The sequence below is a fragment of the Lissotriton helveticus genome, chromosome 6 (genome assembly GCF_964261635.1).
Source record: "Lissotriton helveticus chromosome 6, aLisHel1.1, whole genome shotgun sequence".
NCBI classification, from domain to species: Eukaryota; Metazoa; Chordata; class Amphibia; order Caudata; family Salamandridae; genus Lissotriton; species Lissotriton helveticus.
In genome coordinates, this window is record NC_136067.1 from 2114471324 (window position 1) to 2114491814 (window position 20491).

General features: G+C 42.0%; 1 protein-coding gene across 1 annotated transcript in view; it reads left to right on the forward strand.

Annotated features, from left to right (window-relative positions):
* Nucleotides 1-19420, forward strand: part of LOC144763075 (uncharacterized) — a 676435-nt gene extending 657015 nt beyond the window's left edge. Inside the window, 2 exon segments of the mRNA XM_078648377.1 lie at nucleotides 13048-15146; nucleotides 15148-19420. Of these exon segments, the coding sequence (XP_078504503.1) occupies nucleotides 13048-15146; nucleotides 15148-15204 (2156 nt within the window). The 3' untranslated portion in view covers nucleotides 15205-19420.
* Nucleotides 19421-20491: the final 1071 nt, after the last annotated feature.

Here is a 20491-nt window from a genome sequence, read left to right on the forward strand (position 1 = left end):
TTGGTATACACTTTTGTGCTGAGTGTGTTGTTGTGCAACGTCACCCTCACATCCAGAAAGGCTATGGATTCTTTATCTATAGCATAGGTGAATTTGATACGGTCATTGTGTGTGTTGATTACCGCTATGTTCTCTTCCAGTTGTGCTTTCGCTCCTTTCCATATCACAAATATATCGTCAATATAACGTTTGAAGTAAGCATGAGCGTGAAATCCGTTACGCTCGCGGATTTTGCGGATTTTCGGGAAATCCGCAATCCGCGAATTTTGCGGATTTCCCGCAAAATCCGCAAAAAAAATCCGCGAACATAACGGGTTCAAAAGTTGAACCCACACTCATGTAACTACTTTACAATGGCGCCAGCAAGCTGCCAGCGCCGTTGTAAAATAGTTACAAAGTTAGCTTGCACAGGAACCACTAGATAAAACGAAGCAGGTGCTGCTTTATTTTATCTAAGTGCTTCCTGTGCAAGCTAACTTTGTAACTATTTTACAACGGCGCTGGCAGCTTGCTGGCGCCATTGTAAAATAGTTACAGCCAGCACAGCCAGGTCACTCAAGGGACCCCTGCGCCCTTCAGGGCGATTGCATAGTAACACACACATGGTCACTCGAACTAGTTGATGCTCAAATCAGTGACTCATTCATTAGCCCAAAAACAATCATGAGCGTCTTCGAGGCTGGACAGGTGTGCCTCTTCCCAAATCTACCGTGGAAAATCAGCTGTGATGCTGGGTAGAGGCCTTTGCATCCTTGACTTTCATGAGCGCAATCCCCGTGCTGTTCCTGTGACCAGGAGCTTCTTTCTCTTCGTGTTCGCACGGGTTGCTGCAAGTTCGCACACGTTTTGTACAATTTCGCAATTTGCGAAATTGTACAAAATGCGTGCGAACTTGCAGAAACCCGTGCGAACATAAAAAAAAAATCCGCGGAAGTAATACCTTTTATTGAGAGTGTTCATTTGGAATTCCGTGAGTTTTTTCGAAGAAATATTAATGACTAGGTGGCTTTCGACATTTGGCTCCTTGTCCTTCTGGCTATTTCTTCCTCTGTTTCTTTGACCCATTCTTGTTCTTCTGTTTGAGGTGGAGCATTTGCTGCCGGACTGATCTCCAAAAAAGACGGTTGCTGTGTAGAATGGCTCGGCACTTGTTTTGCAATGGGTTTCGCTGTGATCTTCACTGACCCTCTTGATTGTGCGATATCGGAAACTACGCTTTCCTGTGAGGAAGCTGTATTGGGTTTCTGAGGTTGTGGTTGCCATTTCTTTTGGTTGTATATCTCGGCCCAAGTGTAAACTTCCTCAAGTTTATAATCTAATGTATCTCTGCGATACTTTCGTACTTTCCGCTCATTCACTTCCTTCTTGTACCTTTTTAATTTACTGTTGGTATCTTCTAATGTTTGTTGTAAATCAGGGATTTTCTTGATTTCCGCTTGTAATGTTTTAATTTCTTCTTCTAATTCCAATAATACTTTAGCAAGCTCCTCAACAATTAATAAAATAAAGTCTAATGAGCATTTATTCAGAACTTGATACCATTTCGCAACTAATTTCTTGTTGTTTTTACAGAGCATTGGCTTCAGGGCTATTCTTAGTCCCCTTGGGATCCTTTGGTTCTTATGGTAGTGGATCAAGGTGGTTGCATGCATCCTTTGATTAATCTCTTTTTTACTCATGTATTCCAACTGTCTCAGCAGCTGTGCAGTGGTAGTTTTGTGTGGAGTAAATTTTCTGGTCTCCTGTATTAACCCATATATTTCTTGGGCTGCTTCTGGCGTGAATCCAAGCGTTTCCGCTTTGTTAGTAGTGAGGAGGGCTATATCATCCAATTGCATTTTGGTGGAGTGGTGCAGTCAGGGATGAGGTAGACTCTAAAGGATAATACAGTACTGTGTTATCCCCGTGCACTCAAATAGACCAATTATATACAAATTTTAAACAAAATCCGGTTGGCGCCACATCTGATGCACGGAGTCTGGCCGTGCCTTAAATGCTACAACGTGGTGTGGGAAAGGGTCACCTGCCCACTAAGATGCGCGCCCGATTCACACTGAAACCCGCTGGTTTCTTAGTAATCTCCAACTACTTAGTTCAACATAAATCAAAAATCTCTCCAATTAGATTCCATCCATTTATTGTTCAAATATTCAATGTATTCATAATAATGCTCTTATGATACAAATCATCATTGTATCGCGGTCCTTCCAAGCACCCAATGCATTTCGGGTCTGTCGAGTGAGACCCTTCGTCCGGGGTCTGTAAAATAAGTCATACAGGACATGGAATCTAATTGGAGAGATTTTTGATTTATGTTGAACTAAGTAATTGGAGATTACTAAGAAACCAGCGGGTTTCAGTGTGAATCGAGCGCGCATCTTAGTGGGCAGGTGACCCTTTCCCACACCACGTTGTAGCATTTAAGGCACGGCCAGACTGGATTTTGTTTAAAATTTGTATATAATTGGTCTATTTGAGTGCACGGGGATAACTCCACACAAAACTACCACTGCACAGCTGCTGAGACAGTTGGAATACATGAGTAAAAAAGAGATTAATCAAAGGTTGCATGCAACCACCTTGATCCACTACCATAAGAACCAAAGGATCCCTAGGGGACTAAGAATAGCCCTGAAGCCAATGCTCTGTAAAAACATCAAGACATTCGTTGAGAAATGGTATCAAGTTCTGAATAAATGGTCATTAGACCTTATTTTATTAATTGTTGAGGAGCTTGCTAAAGTATTATTGGAATTAGAAGAAGAAATTAAAACATTACAAGCGGAAATCAAAAAAATCCCTGATTTACAACAAACATTAGAAGATACCAACAGTAAATTAGAAAGGTACGTGAAGGTAGTGAATGAGCGGAAAGTACGAAATTATCGCAGAGATACATTAGATTATAAACTTGAGGAAGTTTACACTTGGGCCGAGATATACAACCAAAAGAAATGGCAACCACAACCTCAGAAGCCCAATACAGCTTCCTCACAGGAAAGCGTAGTTTCCGATTCAGATATCGCACAATCAAGAGGGCCAGTGAAGATCACAGCTAAACCCATTGCAAAACAAGTGCCGAGCCATTCTACACAGTAACCTTCTTTTTTCGAGATCAGTCCGGCAGCAAATGCTCCACCTCAAACAGAAGAACAAGAAGGGGTCAAAGAAACAGAGGAAGAAATAGCCAGAAGGACAAGGAGCCAAATGTCAAAAGCCACCTAGTCATTAATATTTCTTCGAAAAAACTCACGGAATCCCAAATGAACATTCTCAATAAAGGTACTACTTTTGTTCCAACATATCGTACCAATCTTGCAGAAACTGAAATAGCACTGTTCAAGTTTTTCAGAACCCTCAAATTGAGATTCTTCTTTAAGGACCTTCAAGAAACCAGAGATGATGATCCATGGAATACTGATTTCAACCCTAAGAGTAACTTCTGCGCACCCTTTTCGCATAAAACTATTGATGCCTTTGAGAGATCAGTACTATCTGAAGTACATAGAATTCCGTTCACTAAACCCAAGAGACATAATCTATCGGCTAAAGAATAGAATACATTAAAAAATTTGAGTCTTGAACAGAACTTAACGTTCCAGAAAGCTGACAAAGGGGGCGCACTTATTGTGATGGATACTGACTTTTATGTCAGAAGTGTTAATAATCGTGTGTCTGATAAACATTTATTTACCACTTGAGACTGATCCCACACTAGAATATCAATCCATTCTTCAAAAGATTTTGGACCACGCATTAGAAATGAATTGAATTAGTGAGAAAACTCATAAATTATTTTAAAAGAAGTACCCAAGAAGACCGCAACTATACATGTTGCCCAAAATCCATAAGGATCCCATCAATCCTCCGTTTAGACCCATAGTATCGGCCTACGGTTCCATCTTCAAACCGATTGGAAAATTTGTTGATAGGTTTCTTCAACCAATTGTACAGAGAAGCACAACGCATATTAAAGACACTACTGCCTTTTTGAACTTGTTGGATACTATCAAGCTAGAAGTTGGTGAAACATATTGGTTATGTATGATCGATGTAACCGCACTTTACACCTCCATTCCCCACAATGAAGGTATTGAAGCTCTGGAATGGAGCCTCCTCAACAGTGACTTGGAAGAGACTAAAAAGATATTTATCATGGAACTTATGCAATTTGCTCTATACTATAGCTACTTTGAATGGCAGGGAAAATATTTCAACCAATGTAATGGTACATCGATGGGCTTTGGTGGGGCCCCTCATATGCCAACATCTATATGTCGAAATTTGAGTTCGACTACATCCTGGATAATCCTGCATGGACCGAGGGCCTTGTGGCCTTCAAACCTTATATTGACGATATATTTGTGATATTTAAAGGAGCGAAAGCACAACTGGAAGAGAACATAGCGGTAATCAACACACACAATTACCGTATCAAATTCACCTATAGATAAAGAATCCATAGCCTTTCTGGATGTGAGGGTGACGTTGCACAACAACACACTCAGCACAAAAGTGTATACCAAAAAGACAGATAGAAATTCAAGCCTTTTGTTCCAAAGTTTCCATCCGGAGCAATTAAAAAACATTTACCAACTTCTCAGTACATCAGATTAAAAAGGATCACTATGAACAACGAAGATCTACTAGAATCATTGAAGGAGCAAACCAATAAATATCGTCAACGAGGATATCCGCAAGACATTTTGGATGAATCTCTCAAAAAAGTCACAGAAATACCCAGAGAAGAATTACTCAAAGAAAAAATTAAGACTTTGGATAAAAAAAAACAGTATGTGTCCTCAAGTACTCGACTGAATCATCTCATATTAAACACATTCTCAATAGACATTGTTCTTTGATCCAAATGGAACCAGACCTCAAGGGTCTGTACAACGACAGAATTACGTTCGCATTCCAAAGGTCTAAAAATTTGAAAGAAATTCTAAATACTCCCAACAAAGGCAAAACTACTCACAAAGGCATATTGAAATGCCAGAACTGTAGACATTGCAGCAACGTAATGGTTGGTAACAAATTTGCCCACCCGACCAAAGGAACTACAATAGAACTAAAACACACGAGCACCTGCGACACAACCAACTGTATATATGCCATTAAATGCCCATGTGGCAAAATATATGTGGGTCAAACTGAACGCAAAATTAAAGTTCGGATCACCGAACATGAAAGCAATATACGGCTATCGAATATGAAATCTAACATCGCCAGTCATTGGCAGGAAGCTCGTCATCAAATATCCCAATTGAGATTCACGATTCTGGAGGTGCTTCCCCAGCGCCATGATATGGACCCGATGAAACATAGACTGAGAGCGGAATACTTTTGGATTAAAAAATTAAATTCCCTATAACTGATGGGGATGAATGATCGTATTGAATATGTTTGCTTTTTGTAAATTTGTGTACATTCCTGACATTGGCTAATGATATATTCTTGATCCTCATAACAATGGTATTTCACAGTTTTTCTCTTTTGTTACCTGTTTTTATGTTGCTGAGCATATTTTCGAAAGTCAGTGATGTTTATATGTTTAGGCGATCTACACACTTAATTTGCACATGATATATCCCACTGTATTTTCATATACTTTGGTTCTTGAATACGTGGCTTTTGGTGATTTTGTATTTTGCAATATGTCCCCTCTCGTTTTCGCTTCCCCCTTTTAAAAAAAAATACTTTATTAATTAGCACCAGATTCACATGGCTACTCTTCTTTGAAGCCGAGATCCCTGCATCACGTGACTCGGGGCCCACGCATTAGCGTCAATTTTCATTTGTTAATGCTTGTTTCACTTCCGTATGCATGATCACTATCGCGGACGCCAAGACGCGGCTTGCACGGTCTTTCTGTAAGTCTTCCTCGATTCATATTCTGCATGTTGACACACTAGACGACACTCTTTTCTTCTTTCTTTCCTTTACGTTTAAGGTCTGGAGTTTGGTTTAAAAGCACTTTTGGTTCACACCCGTAGCGTCGATATTTCTTCACTGGAACTTACGATATTAAGCTGTCGTTCACCCTTAGCACATATTGCACTTGGAGAGCTTTTGGTAGCCTTTCACTTTCGCCTTTCGCTTTTTTAAACACTCTAGTTGACCACTCCGTTGTATGTGCACCTGACCGTATTCCCGATATCAGCACTATCCTTTGCGCATTTCACTTGTTCACGCCTAAATTCAATGAACTAACTGCATATTGTCGCACATTTGATAATGGAGTATCTAATTTGGTCCTGTATGACTTATTTTACAGACCCCTGACGAAGGGTCTCACTCGACAGACCCGAAATGCATTGGGTACTTGGAAGGACCGCAATACAATGATGATTTGTATCATAAGTGCATTATTATGAATACATCGAATATTTGAAAAATAAATGGATGGAATCTAATTGGAGAGATTTTTGATTTATGTTGAACTAAGTAGTTGGAGATTACTAAGAAACCAGCAGGTTTCAGTGTGAATAGAGCACGCATCTTAGTGGGCAGGTGACCCTTTCCCACACCACGTTGTAGCATTTAAGGCACGGCCAGACTCCGTGCGTCAGATGTGGCGCCAACCGGAATTTGTTTAAAATGTGTATATAATTGGTCTATTTGAGTGCACGGGGATAACACAGTACTGCAAGTGACCAAGTGACCCACGTCTGGGCATACCCTGCCAACTTAGGGCAAACAAAGCAAACACCAGGAGGTGATGGACGGAGTGCTGAAACTTTTCAAACACTCACCCCCAGTCACAGATCTGGGCTGAATCCATCATCATTCTTTAGCTCACTTGTACTCATCGCAAAGCTCCTCTTACTATTATGGTCTCCCAATAAATGTTCTAGTCTCTTTCCCCTTCTATCCCCCATTATCCCTTTCAATCCAACAGTCACATGTCCACCACTCAAACAAACTCAAATTTCACTATACTAATCTACCACTAGTCCTTTTTGGGTTCCGGAGTAGCGCACTACTCACCAAAAAGCTCGTCGACACCTTGTCGGGGGAAGTAAGCGCTATATAAATGCAATTACAATACAATACAATCAGAGGAAGAAAGAGCATATAAACACCTCGGCCAAAAAGTGTGTCTTTGATGTTAAGATACCCATAAAAAGTCAAACCCTTCATCCCTTCTGAAGCTCTAAAGACTGTGGAGCAAACTTTAGTCCTCCCAAAGTTAGACTAGAGTAATGATCACGGACACCCCAAAAACAGACCTTGGACCCCTGAAAGACAAACTCCATGCAGCGGCCGGACTTCTGTAAGGGGAGAGTCACTTCGACCACATCACTCCTGCTCTCAAGAATTGTAACTGGCGACCAACCGAGGAAAGAGCTATATTCAAAACTGTGCGCATAACCCACAAAGCACTAGACACTGAAAACCCAATTTACCTCACAGATAAATTAACAAAAGCTGTCCAAAAGAGACCCCTCCGAAGCTCTAACAGTCTACTCTTCATTCCACCAAAATTTAAGAGAGCGAAATATTGCACATGCTGTTTCTATGGAAATGCCCCAGAGAATTTGGAACTCACAACCTCAAGATTTACGGGACAATCAGTCATTCCCTCACTTCAAGAAGAAACTGAAAGTGCTTCTCTTCGACAAATACCTAAACTCCCCCTTTAAACCGCTAGTCCAAACGGTTTGCCTCCATCCCACACCATTTAAATTAGTATATCGTGGGGCTTTTATAGTCCTTTTAATAATTTTATTCAATTTAACTGTCCCAAGTGCTTTCCAAAAAGTTGTGGTGTTTTGGTGCTAAGGATTAAAATAAAATATATCCCACCTGCATAAAAATTCTCATGAAATCCTTATTTTATGGCACGGACTTCTGTGGATTTGGCTAAAGTGAATTATGGTTAGCTAAAAGAAAACAGATGCTGAGTTTATTTACATATCTATATAATATAATGTGCATAGAATGTAATTATCTTTTGTAAAATAAGTGTTATTCTCAAACAGTTGAATTCCTATTTTAGATTTTGAATTGACACGTTGCCAGTCCTCCGAGACTGAGGAATTCTAAATAGTGGTAAACGTGTGCTGTTTATAAGTTATCTCCTTCATACATCCAAATATCACTCTAGTGTTGTAATATTACATCCAATAAATACTGCACCCTGCAGTATCACATTATTTTTAATGCAGTAGTATCCCAACCAAATTTGAACAGCCTTTGAAACAAGGGTCTTATTCAGCCCCACTGGTGTTCAACTCTTTTGACCTCTGAAGTATGCTCCGTTCTCTGAAGTGGGCTCTTATATCTCATTTGTTTGTTAAAAACTCACCTTTGTGAATTGAACCCTCTGTAGAGTTGTCATACTTTAAATCCCTCCCAGTTCCAGGAGTCGGGTACTTTTCTATCAGTGGCGAGCCGTGTGTGACATTGGAGGAGGAAGGAATAACCAGCACTTTTGGCAGGCAGCTAGTCTTCTCAAAATGCTTATGTTTTTAATAATACAATCTAGTTATTCGATACACATCAATAATATATGCCTTCCTAGCTAGAGCATTATTTTTTTTATAAAAGGAAGTTTAATTTTGGATATGATTAGTAGCAGCAAAAAGATGCCTGTTCTACTTGTGGGGGCTTTGTGATAATGCTTTCACATTGTTTATAAATTACGGTCATCCAACGCAGGTTAACGAGGGCCAGACTACACACCCATTCTGGTTCCCATTTTCATTACAGCATGTAAATAAAATTCGGGTGGATATTGTGAAACCTGACATGGCTCAACTCTCAGTCTTTACTAACCAGGTAGGTTTACATGATGGCTCCATGTCATGGAGAATGTGATTCACCAGTCTGGGTTTTTCTTTTACAATATCCTTCCTTTTAAGCAATCACCACTGCCCCTTCTCCCCAGAGCACTTTCTTTGTCTCCTTCACCTAAAGCACACTGCTTGCCTTGCCTTTCCCTCCTCTCAGGCACTAGCCTCTGCCACCTCTCCTAGGCCCACCAAGGCACTCTATGCACTCTACCACCTAGGGTGACCAACTAGCATGGGGGTAAATTTAGGATGATGAGAGAAAAAATTAATGACACACGGTAAAAATTCAGGACACTCCTAATGGGTTCAAGCAGAGATACATCACTTCGGGTTTTCCGGAGCTGTATGTGCTCACTATAACTCTGCCTCCCTGCAATATGCTAGCTCTCACCAGTCATCTTCGCTTCCACTGTGTGTCCACTGCATGGGCCCCAGCCTCTGTGCCTTGACGGGTGTTCATCCTCCTCTTTTTACCTTATGCCTGGTTGATACCCCGTACTCCAATGTGTGTCCACCCCCCAAATGCACCCCCTTTGGTTTATGGTTCCTCACTGTGCCCCCAGTGTGTGTCCACTGCATGGGATCGCTGCCTTGATAACGTGTGATTCCTGTGTCCACTTCAGCTCACATCGTTTAACTGTAGCCCTGCTCATCGTGTCTCTGCTCATCGTGTCTCTGCCCCCCATGCCTATGCGTCCCCAGGCTGTCTCCATGCTCATCCTATCAGTGCAACCTCTGGCTATGTTTCATTAGTCTGTGCACAAACCTACTAGTTACAACCTGGAATTTTCTCTTTATTCTGCTCGTTGTGGGCCCCTAGGGATAATCGCACCAGATTTATAGCAGCCACCCAACGGGGTGTTAAAAACCAGGTAAAATTAGCACCATCCTACTGCTTAACGTTATTAAATACCCACAAATAAAAGAATCAGGTAACTCTTATTCTCTTGGATTCAATCTGTCCATACCTGGCATTTCCCTTTATGTAATGAAGAATTCTCATTGTGTCCTTAATAAATGCATAGTATTCATTTGCTAAAACAAATCCAGGATTGCTTTAAACTGTATCCCAGTAAGCCCCATACACCAGAAACACAATGGATACACTATCTTTAAGATTAATGGTAAAACACACAATTGCCATCACATCCATCTACTACTAAAAATATGTAAATTTACAATGCCAATAGCTCTAACTATAACAAATGCGAAACCTATTGAGTTGCAAATGCTTGTTTTTTTCATGATGTTGTGCAGCATTGGGAAAGCCTATATGTCTAAAAGGTAAGACTTCTTGACTTTGCCAATGTGTGTTTATTATGGTTGTAAACCTCCTGTTCCTTGTGTAGATCTGGTCAGAGGCTCTGATCTCTGGGTACACTATGTGGAAGATGCTCAGATTACCTGTCCAGGTCCTATCCCAGGCTCCCTGATAGTATAAAGGACTACCTTGCGGCAGTTGCTTATGTTTCCCGCTGTTATTGTGATGCTCTGTGTTGCGTGGCCCATTCACTGGAAAAGGCTCTATTAGACCTGACTGTCTTAGGCTGGTCTTTCCCCAACATTTTACCTGCCTCCCTCCATTTTCTGTGCTCGTTTTTGCTGGCTTTAGGACTCTGCATACGTAACCACTGCTAATCAGTGCTAAAGTATTTGTGCTGTCTCCCCTAAACATGGTAACATGGGCTCGTACTCACTTGGCATATTTAATTTGCTTATAAGTCCCTAGTGAAGTGCACTGCATGTGCCCAGGGTCTGCAAATTATTTGCTACTAGTGGTCTGCAGCACTGACTGTGCTACCCACATATGCAGCCTGAAACCATGTCACAGGCCTGCCACTGCAGTGCCTGTGTGCGTGCAGTTTACTGCCACATCAACTTTACATTTAAAACTACTTGCCAATCCTTCAAATCTCCTTTCTTTACATATAAGTTGCCCCTAAGGATGGGCCTTGGTGAACCAAAAGGAGAGTGCTATGTAAGTAAAAGTCGGAACATATACTCTGTTTTACAAGTCCTGGTAGTGACAAACAGCTAAATTCATTTTTCACTGCTGTAAGGCCGACTTTCATTGGCTAGAACTGGGAATTCCTTAAAATACCTTTAAGCTGTAATTCCTGATTGGAAAGGAGTAGCCGTTTCATGTTTTATATCTTTGGAATAGTAATGATAAATCCTCTTTACTGGTAAAGTCTGATTTACCATTCCTATTTTAAAAATACTACTTTTAGAAAGTGGACTTTTCTATGCTTGTACTGCTCTTTGTGCCTTATACCCTGTCTCTAATACATGTCTGGGCTAGGTGACCGACCCCTTTGAGCATTCCGTCTAGACAGCCACAGACAGTGCAGGGGTTGGGTGTGATTTAGCACCCATCTGCATCCATCTGTATTCTGATGGGTCTTCCTGGGCAGATGGGAGGAAGGGGCCCACCCTTACACATCACAGGGTAGTGGACTGACCCATACAAATTACTGATAACTCCCTTTGGTAGTCTGGAGTGAGTGCTGGGATTGAAAGAGATACTGGTGCACTTCAAAACCACTATTTGGAGTTTCCCTCAGATCAAAGGCACATTTGGACGTAAGGGATAAGTCTCTGGCCCGTCAACTCTGATACTTCTGGATCTACACAGAACCGCTGTCAGAAGAACTGTGGTGCTGCAGAAAATACTCAATTGGATTGTTTTTGACGAAGAACTGCTTTTCTGTGTGTTGCCCTGTGGAGTGCAGCTCTTCGACTCCTGGAAGGAGATCTAGACTCTGCCTTCACTCCAAAGTGTGCTCTAAGGGCTTTTTAGCTTGCCTCCTGTTTCTGAAGTGTCAGAGACACAAAAGACTTCCTGCAGTTCTGCTGATGCTGCTGGACTCTCCCTTCCTATCCTTGTCTGAGGTGCCCCCTCCAAGTTCTGGACCTCAGAAGTGGTTTCTACAGCTGAGTCTCTGCCAAATCTGATGTGACGCAGCACGAAGCCCTGCAAAGTTTCTTCCGCTAGATGGCACAAGGCCTCCCCACGCACACTGCACTCCAAGGTACTGTGTTCAGTGGGCCCAAATGGGTCCCTGTAGTCTTTCTGCGCTCCATTGTAGTCGGCCTACACTTTGAATTTGCACCGGTCCCTCTTGACCAATCTGAAATAACCTTTTTTAGTGTTACCTGCTTTTAATTGTTTTATTAGATTTTATTTCTTCAACGTTCAATATCGCAGCTTCTACTTGATTGATTTTGATCGTTTTGGACTTGTTTTACTCAGGTAAATGTTCTCTATATTTCTAAACTGTTGATGAGTCTTTTTGTGAGGTATTCACTGTGTTGTATGAGTTATTGCACCAACCCTTTAAACATTGCCTTTTAAGCCTGTTTGCTCTGAGCCCAGCTACCAGGGGGTGAGCACAGGATAATTTGGAATTGTTTTGTGACTTACCCTGACTAGGATTGCTGGCCCTACTTGGAAATGGTACATACCTCTTCCAACTAGAGACCTGGTTTCTAACCGGTTCCATCTTGCATTACTTGTTAGGCCGTGTGATAATAGGAACCGTTTCCTGTATAAGAAGGGAGGCATCTTGTTGCTGTAGATTTAACATTGTAGGGTGTTGTGGGATAAGATCTCACTCACTGAACAAGCAACAGTCTCGGGTCTCTTGGTTACTCCTTGAGTCCACACTCCTCAATAGAAGGGGATCACGGAAGGATCGTATGCCCTTACTCTGCCTATTGCATGTTTACATTGAAAGTGGAATCTAGGATTTCTTCAGCGCACTTGTCTATATGGACACTTAAATGTATCATTAAATGCCAATAGGTTTTTCTGATGGGCTTTTCATTTAAGCTTATTCATGGTTTCTTTTTCTTAATCTAACAGGTGAAATAAATGCAGTAATAAATGAAAAAAGTAAAGCTATTAAACACCACTGGTGTGGGCAGTGATGTAAAAACAGTATGCCTCAAAAACACTTCCATTGAAGGCTAATGCCTCTCGAAATTCTTTTTCGATCAGCAGAAAACCCAAACTCTCCAATGAAGTCTGTACTTGGCTGTTAGATATCAGCTGATAGACATTGGAGACACAACACACTGACATGCTGAAGCAAGTCTAAGGTGCTCATTACGAAGGAAGAGAACCTGCTATCAGAAAGAACACACAGGAGAAAAAACATATGAGTTTTTAGAATGTGACACAACATTTAGTTGGCAAAAAAAGAGCAAGTGTGACATAAGAAACTTCATACTGGAGAAAAACCAGATTGATGGACTGACTGTGGAAACGCGTTCTTTGCAATGAAAGACCTAGTGCAGCATCAGAGTGTCCACGTAGAGGAGAAACCATATAAATGTACAGAATGTAATAAAATGTTCAGAAATAAGGTGAATCTAAAGCAGCATCAAATGATCCACACTGGGGAGAAACCCTATGAATGTACAGAATGTTATAAAGCATTTATAACAAATCAAAAGCTAACACAACATCAGAAAATCCACACTGGGGAGAAACCATATCAATGTACAGAATGCAATAAAATGTTCAGAAATAAGGGGAATCTAAAGCGGCATCAAATGATCCACACTGGGGAGAAACCCTATGAATGTACAGAATGTGATAAAGCATTTATAACAAATGAAAAGCTAACACAACATCAGAAAATCCACACTGGGGAGAAACCATATCAATGTACAGAATGTAATAAAATGTTCAGAAATAAGGTGCATCTAAAGCGGCATCAAATGATCCACACTGGGGAGAAACCCTATGAATGTACAGAATGTGATAAAGCATTTATAACAAATGAAATGCTAACACAACATCAGAAAATCCACACTGGGGAGCAACCATATCGATGTACAGAATGTGGCAAAGCATATATGACAAATGGAAATCTAACACAACATCAGAAAATCCACACTGGGGAGAAACTGTATACATGTACAGAATGTGACAAGGCATTTATAACAAATGGAGAGCTAAAACGACATCAGAAAATCCACACTGGGGAGAAACCATATAAATGTACAGAATGCAACATGGCATTTATTTCCAGTGGAGACCTAAAAAGACATCAGAAAACCCACTCTGGAGAGCGATCATATCAATGTACAGAATGTGACAAATCATTTATAACAACTAGAGAGCTAAAGCAACATCAGAAAGTCCACACTGGGGAGAAACCATACCAATGTACAGAATGTTCCCTGGCATGCATTAGAAAGTCGCAGCTCATAAAACATCAGAAAGTCCACACTGGAGAGAAACCATATCAATGTACAGAATGTGACAAATCATTTATAACAAATGTACAGCTGAAGCAACATCAAAAAGTCCACACTGGAGAGAGACCATATCAATGTACAGAATGTGACAAAGCATTTATAACAAATGGACAGCTGACGCAACATCAGAAAATCCACAATGGGGAGAAACTGTATGCATGTTCAGAATGTGACAAGGCATTTATAAGAAATGAAGGGCTAAAAAAACATCAGAAAATCCACAGTGGGGAGAAACTGTATGCATGTTCAGAATGTGACAAGGCATTTATAAGAAATGAAGGGCTAAAACAACATCAGAAAATCCACACTGGGGAGAAACTGTATGCATGTACAGAATGTGACAAGGCATTTATGACAAATAGAGACCTAAAACAACATCAGAAAATCCACACTGGGGAGAAACCATATAAATGTACAGAATGTGACATGGCATTTATTGTCAATGGAAACCTAAAAAGACATCAGAAAACCCACTCTGGAGAGCTATCATATCAATGTACAGAATGTGACAAAGCATTTAAAACAAATGTAGGGCTGAAGGGACATCAGAAAGTCCACACTGGGGAGAGACCATACCAATGTACAGAATGTGACATGGCATTCATTAGAAAGTCAGACCTAATGGTACATCAGAGAGTCCACACTGGGGAGAAACCACATCAATGTACAGAATGTGACAAAGCATTCATAAGAAATGTACAGCTGAAGCAACATCAAAAAGTCCACACTGGAGAGAGACCATATCAATGTACAGAATGTCCCAAAGCATTTAAAACAAATGTAGGGCTGAAGGGACATCAGAAAGTCCACTCTGGAGCAAGACCATATCAATGTACAGAATGTGAAAAAGCATTTATAGCAAATGAAGCGCTGAAGCGTCATGAAAAAGTCCACACTGGAGAGAGACCATATCAATGTACAGAATGTGACAAAGCATTTATAACAAATGGAGAGCTGAGGCGACATCAAAATATCCACTCTGGGGAGAAACTGTATGAACGTACAGAATGTGGAAAGGCATTTATAAAATATAGACAGCTAAAGCAACATCAAAAGGTCCACACTGGGGGGGAATCCGTATGAATGCACTGAATGTGACAAAGCATTTATAACAAATGGAGAGCTGAAGCGACATTAGAAAATCCACATTGGGGAGAAACCACTCAACTGCACTGAATGTGAGAAGGCGTTTATTAGAAAGTAATTTCCTATGCAACATCAGATAATCCACACAGGGGAGAAACCCTATGAATGTACATAATAGTACATCAGAAATTCCACACTGGTTAGAAACAATAGGGCTGTACTGAATGCGATTTAGCAGTTATTACAAAGCAAAGTTTGAAAATTCACCAGAAAGTACCCACATGAGAGAAACCATATCAGTGTACAAAATGTGCAGTGTACAAAATGTGACAAAGAATTTATACCAAATGGAAAGAGACCATTCAACTGCACTGAATGTATCAAGCTATTTATTATAAAGGGAGATTTTAAACAATATCAGGTCCACAGTGGGGAGACACCACATAAATTTACAGAATGTGACAAGGCATTCATCACACAGCTAAATTTAATACAAAATCAAGAAGTTCACACAGGAGAGAAAATGTATGTATTGAATACCACAAAGCATTCATAATAAATGGACAACTGAAGCGATGTCTGAAAATCTACATGGCAAAAAAAATCCTATTTATTTAGAGTGTAATAAAGTCTTCCAAGGAAGAATAAGCTAACATCAACAAATCCACACTAGGGAGAAACCCTATTAATAAATATAATGTGGCAAGGGATTGATTACAAAACAATATGTAATATATCAGAATGTTCACACAGGAGAGAAACTCTATAAATGTATTGAATGTGACCATGAATTCATAAATGGAGAGCTAACGCAACATCAAAAGTCCACCCTGAAGACTGCACTGATTGTAGCAAGGCATTTATTAGCAAGGGAGAGTTAAACAACATCAAAGTCCCCACTGGGAAAAATCTATATGAATGTACACACTCAAATCAATCAATTGGTATTTATTAAGCACGCAAATCATCTGTGAGATTCTCAAGTCTCTAGGGGAGGAGTTGCTGTCCGGAGGGGCTGATCAGTTGAAAAGCCAGATCTTGAGTTCTTTCCAGATTCATTGATGAGGCAGATCTCCAGTGCAGGGGAAGTTCATTCCAGGTCTTTACAGCCAGGTGGGAGAAAGCACAGCCTCCGTGCCTGGTTTGTCAGACTCTGGGAGTGTGAGCGAGCAAGAGGGAGGTGGAATGCAGGTATCTGGTGGGCTGGTTAAAGAATAAACTTTGGCTGATGTAGGACGATCCTTCGTTGTGGAGTGCCTTATAAGCATGGGCCAATATCTTGCCTCCTTTCTGGACTGGGAGCCAGTAGAGTTTACTGAGGTGGGGAGTGAGGTGGGTCTGCTTCAGGAGGTTGATGATTAGCATTGCTGCTGAGTTCTGTATTGTCTGCAGTTGTCTCTGGAGGTTAGTCTTGATTCCTGCATACAGAGTTTTTAGGTAGCCAAGCCAGTTGGTCACCAGGGCTTTGGTGATCATTTGTCTGGTGCTGATGGGGAGCTGCAAGATCTAAAGATCTTACAGCACATGTGCATTGTGAGTCATGGGCATGGTCTGTAAGGGAGGGGAAGAAACCAGTTTCTGCTGACCACCATGCGTCGCTCCAAGGAGATGCCTGGTAACTGAAGATGAGGACTTCTGTCTTGTCTGTGTTCAGTTTTAGGCAGTTGTGCTTCATCCAGTCGGTGATGTTGGCCGGGCACCTATGTAAGTTGTCTCTGGAGTTGGTGAGGTGGGTGTAGAAGATGACTTTCAGCCCGTGCGATCTAATAATGTTGGCTGGGGGTATCATGTAAGTGTAGAAGAAGGTGGGGATAATTGAGGATCCTTGTGGGGTACCACAGATGATGTCCTTGGGCTCAGGAGTAGGGCAGGAGTCTGATTTTCTGGTGAGGTAGGAGGCGATCCATTTCAGGGCATTTCCTTGGATTCCGAAGTGGTGGAGCTTGTCGATCAGGATCTGGTGGGAGACCATGTCAAAGGCATCTGAGAGGTCGAGGAGGATTGGGGCTGTATTCTGACTGAGGTCCAGGAGGGCTCTGATATCATCTGTGGCTGCTATCAGGGCAGTCTCTGTGCTTTGATTGGCATGGAAGCCTGAATAGGAGGAGTCCAGGAGGTTGTTTTGCTCCAGGTGTCTGGTCAGCTTACTGTTGATTGTCCTCTCGAAGACTATGGCCAGGAACGAGAGCAGGGGTATCAGTCAGGAGTTCTTCAGCTGCTCTAGGTCTGCTGAATGTTTTTTAGCAGGGGTTTCACTTCTACATGTTACCACTCTTCTGCGGAGGGGGCCAAGGCGATCGATCTGTTCTGTGTGATTGTGAGCTCTAATCTGATCACCTTGCTCCGGAGGTTAAAGATATGGTGGGGGCATGGATCAGCGGGTACCCCAGAGTGCATGGAGTTCATTATAGAGGTGGTGTCTTGTGCAATGAGGATATCCCAGGAAGTGGGCCGGAGGTCAGAGTTAGTGTCAGTGGGTGTGAGGAGGTCGAGGCTGTCACTTGCAGAGAGCTGAGGTTCAAAGTCCCTGTAGATGACAGCGATCTTCTAATGAAAGTAGTCAGCAAGCGTGTAGCACAGATCCTAGGAGGGAGTTATGATATTCTCTGTGGCTACAGGGTTGCTGAATTCTATGATGGTGAAGTGCTCATTGCTGTGGTTTGATCTGATCTTTATCCAGCATGTGAGGGCTCTCTTCTTTGAGGAGGTGGTAGTGGTTGATCGATGTCCTGAGGGTGGTGTAGTGCACTGGATCCTTATAGGTACGCTATCTTCTTTGTAGCCAACAACAGTTTCATTAAGAGGTCTGAAGTTCCAGGGTAAACAAGTTGACACTCTTTGCCGATTCTCTGATCTTGGTCGGGGTGGCATAGTCGGTGATCCAGTCTGTGAAGTTCCTGAGGGCCTGTTTAAGGTCTAGAGCTGTGTCCAGTCAGTTGGCATGGCGAGTGTTTCAGTTCTCGTCTGAGAAAGTTTTCCCGTTGCGCTGGGTTGTTTGGCTTTGGTAGCCGTAGTATTGTGCCCTGTGATGGTGAAGTGGACAATGGAGTGGTCGGTCCAGGTGAGGTCTGTGACAAGGTGGTTCTTGATTGTTTTGCTGGAGATGAGGATGGAGTCAAGTGTGTGCCCTACGATGTGTGTTGGGTCGATGACGAGTTGGATGAGGCTGATGTTGCTCCTGCTTTCTATTAAGTTGGCAGTGCTGACGTCACTAAGGTCTTCCATGTGGAAGCTGAGATCTGCTATGAATATGTAGTGTTCAGAGGCAATGGTGAGTTAGGTGATGAAGTAACGTATGGCTTTGCAGAACTCTGGGCGAGTTCCTGGACAATGTTACAAAGTGTTCTTAATGGAGTAACACTATGAATGTACAGAAAGTGACAAGGCATTTATTAGAAAGGCACCGCACAGCCAATGTATCATGGGAAAGCCCACCCTGGGGAGGAACCATATAAAGGGCCACGGGTATGCCTAGACGTGGGTCCCGGGCTCACTGGATTCAAGATGACTGATGAGGGGTGATACCCCAAAACCGGTCCCAGTATGCTTGTTTCTGGTCCAGGGAGGACCTGCCTTGAAAGTTCAAGCTGGACTATACCCATGAGGAGCAGGGCCAATGATTTGAATATGGTTAAGTCTTAACTCATCCCCTGCCCCGACATGCCGCTCCCCCCCTCCCCTCCCGGCCGTTGGGGTAACGCCCGACAAAGTCTGCTTGCTATTATTCCCTCCTACCGCCGCATGGCCGCAGCGGTCCTCAATCCACGACCATTCCCGCCCCCACACTGTCCATATACAGCGTCACATACACCATTAGTGTCACTGATACACTGCTGTACACGCTAACACTAGTCCGATTGTTGTTGATGTGTTTTCCCTCCTGTTTCCGTTACTTCCCTATTATTTCTCTTGATTGGCAGTTAGCTTGTTTCTGCTGTGCTCACGATGATGTTGATCTCCCCCGCCCCATTTACCCTCTCTTCAATGTTAATTACATACTGCCATGATCACACAACTGTAGCCCTGTGTCCCAAATGGTAATGTGGGACGCGATTCCTGTCTTTAACATCATCCGTGCCAACCAGGGAACGCAGCCTAGGATAACCGCTGTTGACTATCATGACCACTTTGGCCCTTCTGCAGCGACATACGCAGCAGGCACTGCAACCCAAGATTTCTCCTGGAACTGAGAATTGCGGACTAATGCATATTCCCTGGCTACTGTTTATTTTCACCTATATACGACCGAAATGTCGAAAATGTTACTGACTGGGTAATGATTGTTGTTTATATGACAGTGTATGATCTATTGGCTTGTTACTTGTGAAATTAAATAAAATCTGGGACCGTTGGTCTAAAAAAAAAAAAAATGGTTAAGTCTCAACTGGCTTGGCATGGTGAGCAAAAGAACAATGGATTTAACCCAGATCACTTGACTGGGGGTGAATGTTTGAATTATACCGAATTCCGTCTATAATTTGTGTGTCTTTTGGTTACGTATATAAGCACAAGACAAATTTTAAACCATCAACACAAGACAAGAGACCTTGTATCAATTTTATCAACTCTATGCCCGCATACGTAGATTGAGGTGGTCTACAATGTCACTTATGGGTGTGGTGACAGGATAACACATCCAGTGATGTGTCCTGTTTACAAAGCTGACTCATTGTCACTAAGCAGCATGACAAAGCCCTTTTCCTGTTCCAGAGTCTACTGTAATAAACTGTCATGACAAATTCAACAGTGCTGTACCACACTCCTCTCCGACTGGGCTCCCACCAAATAACATAAAAAACATAAAACTACTGAACTGTATGGACCCATCTGGTGACCAAAGAAACGCAGCGGGGAGAATACGAAGTTAAATCCTCAGTCCTTGAATGGACAGTAGGAGCAATTGATAAGTCAGTGTTTCACCATCTTGATGACATCGATACTTGGATAGAGGCTATAAAAAAACTGGTCGCTTCGCTTTGCTTTTTTATGAAAGGCTAACTGTTAATTCCACAGTGATCAAGGCTTCAATCGAGCAGGATTTATAAAGCCCGGCTAATCGCCCAATAGGTTATCCAGGCGCTTGCAGGTCCTGTAGGCTTATTCGAACACCCATGTCTTGAGGGCTGTTGGATGTGGCCCTTTTTGCAGGGTTATCCCCAAACCTTTTGCTTCCACCTCCTATTTTTTTTTCTTGACCTGTTGTTCTTGGTTTTAGGACTCTGGGCACTTTACCACTGCTAATCCGTGCATAAGTGCATATGCTCTCTGTGTAAATTGTTATTATGATTGGATCTCCCTGATTGGCAGGTTTGGATTTACTGGTCAGTCCCTAGTAAAAT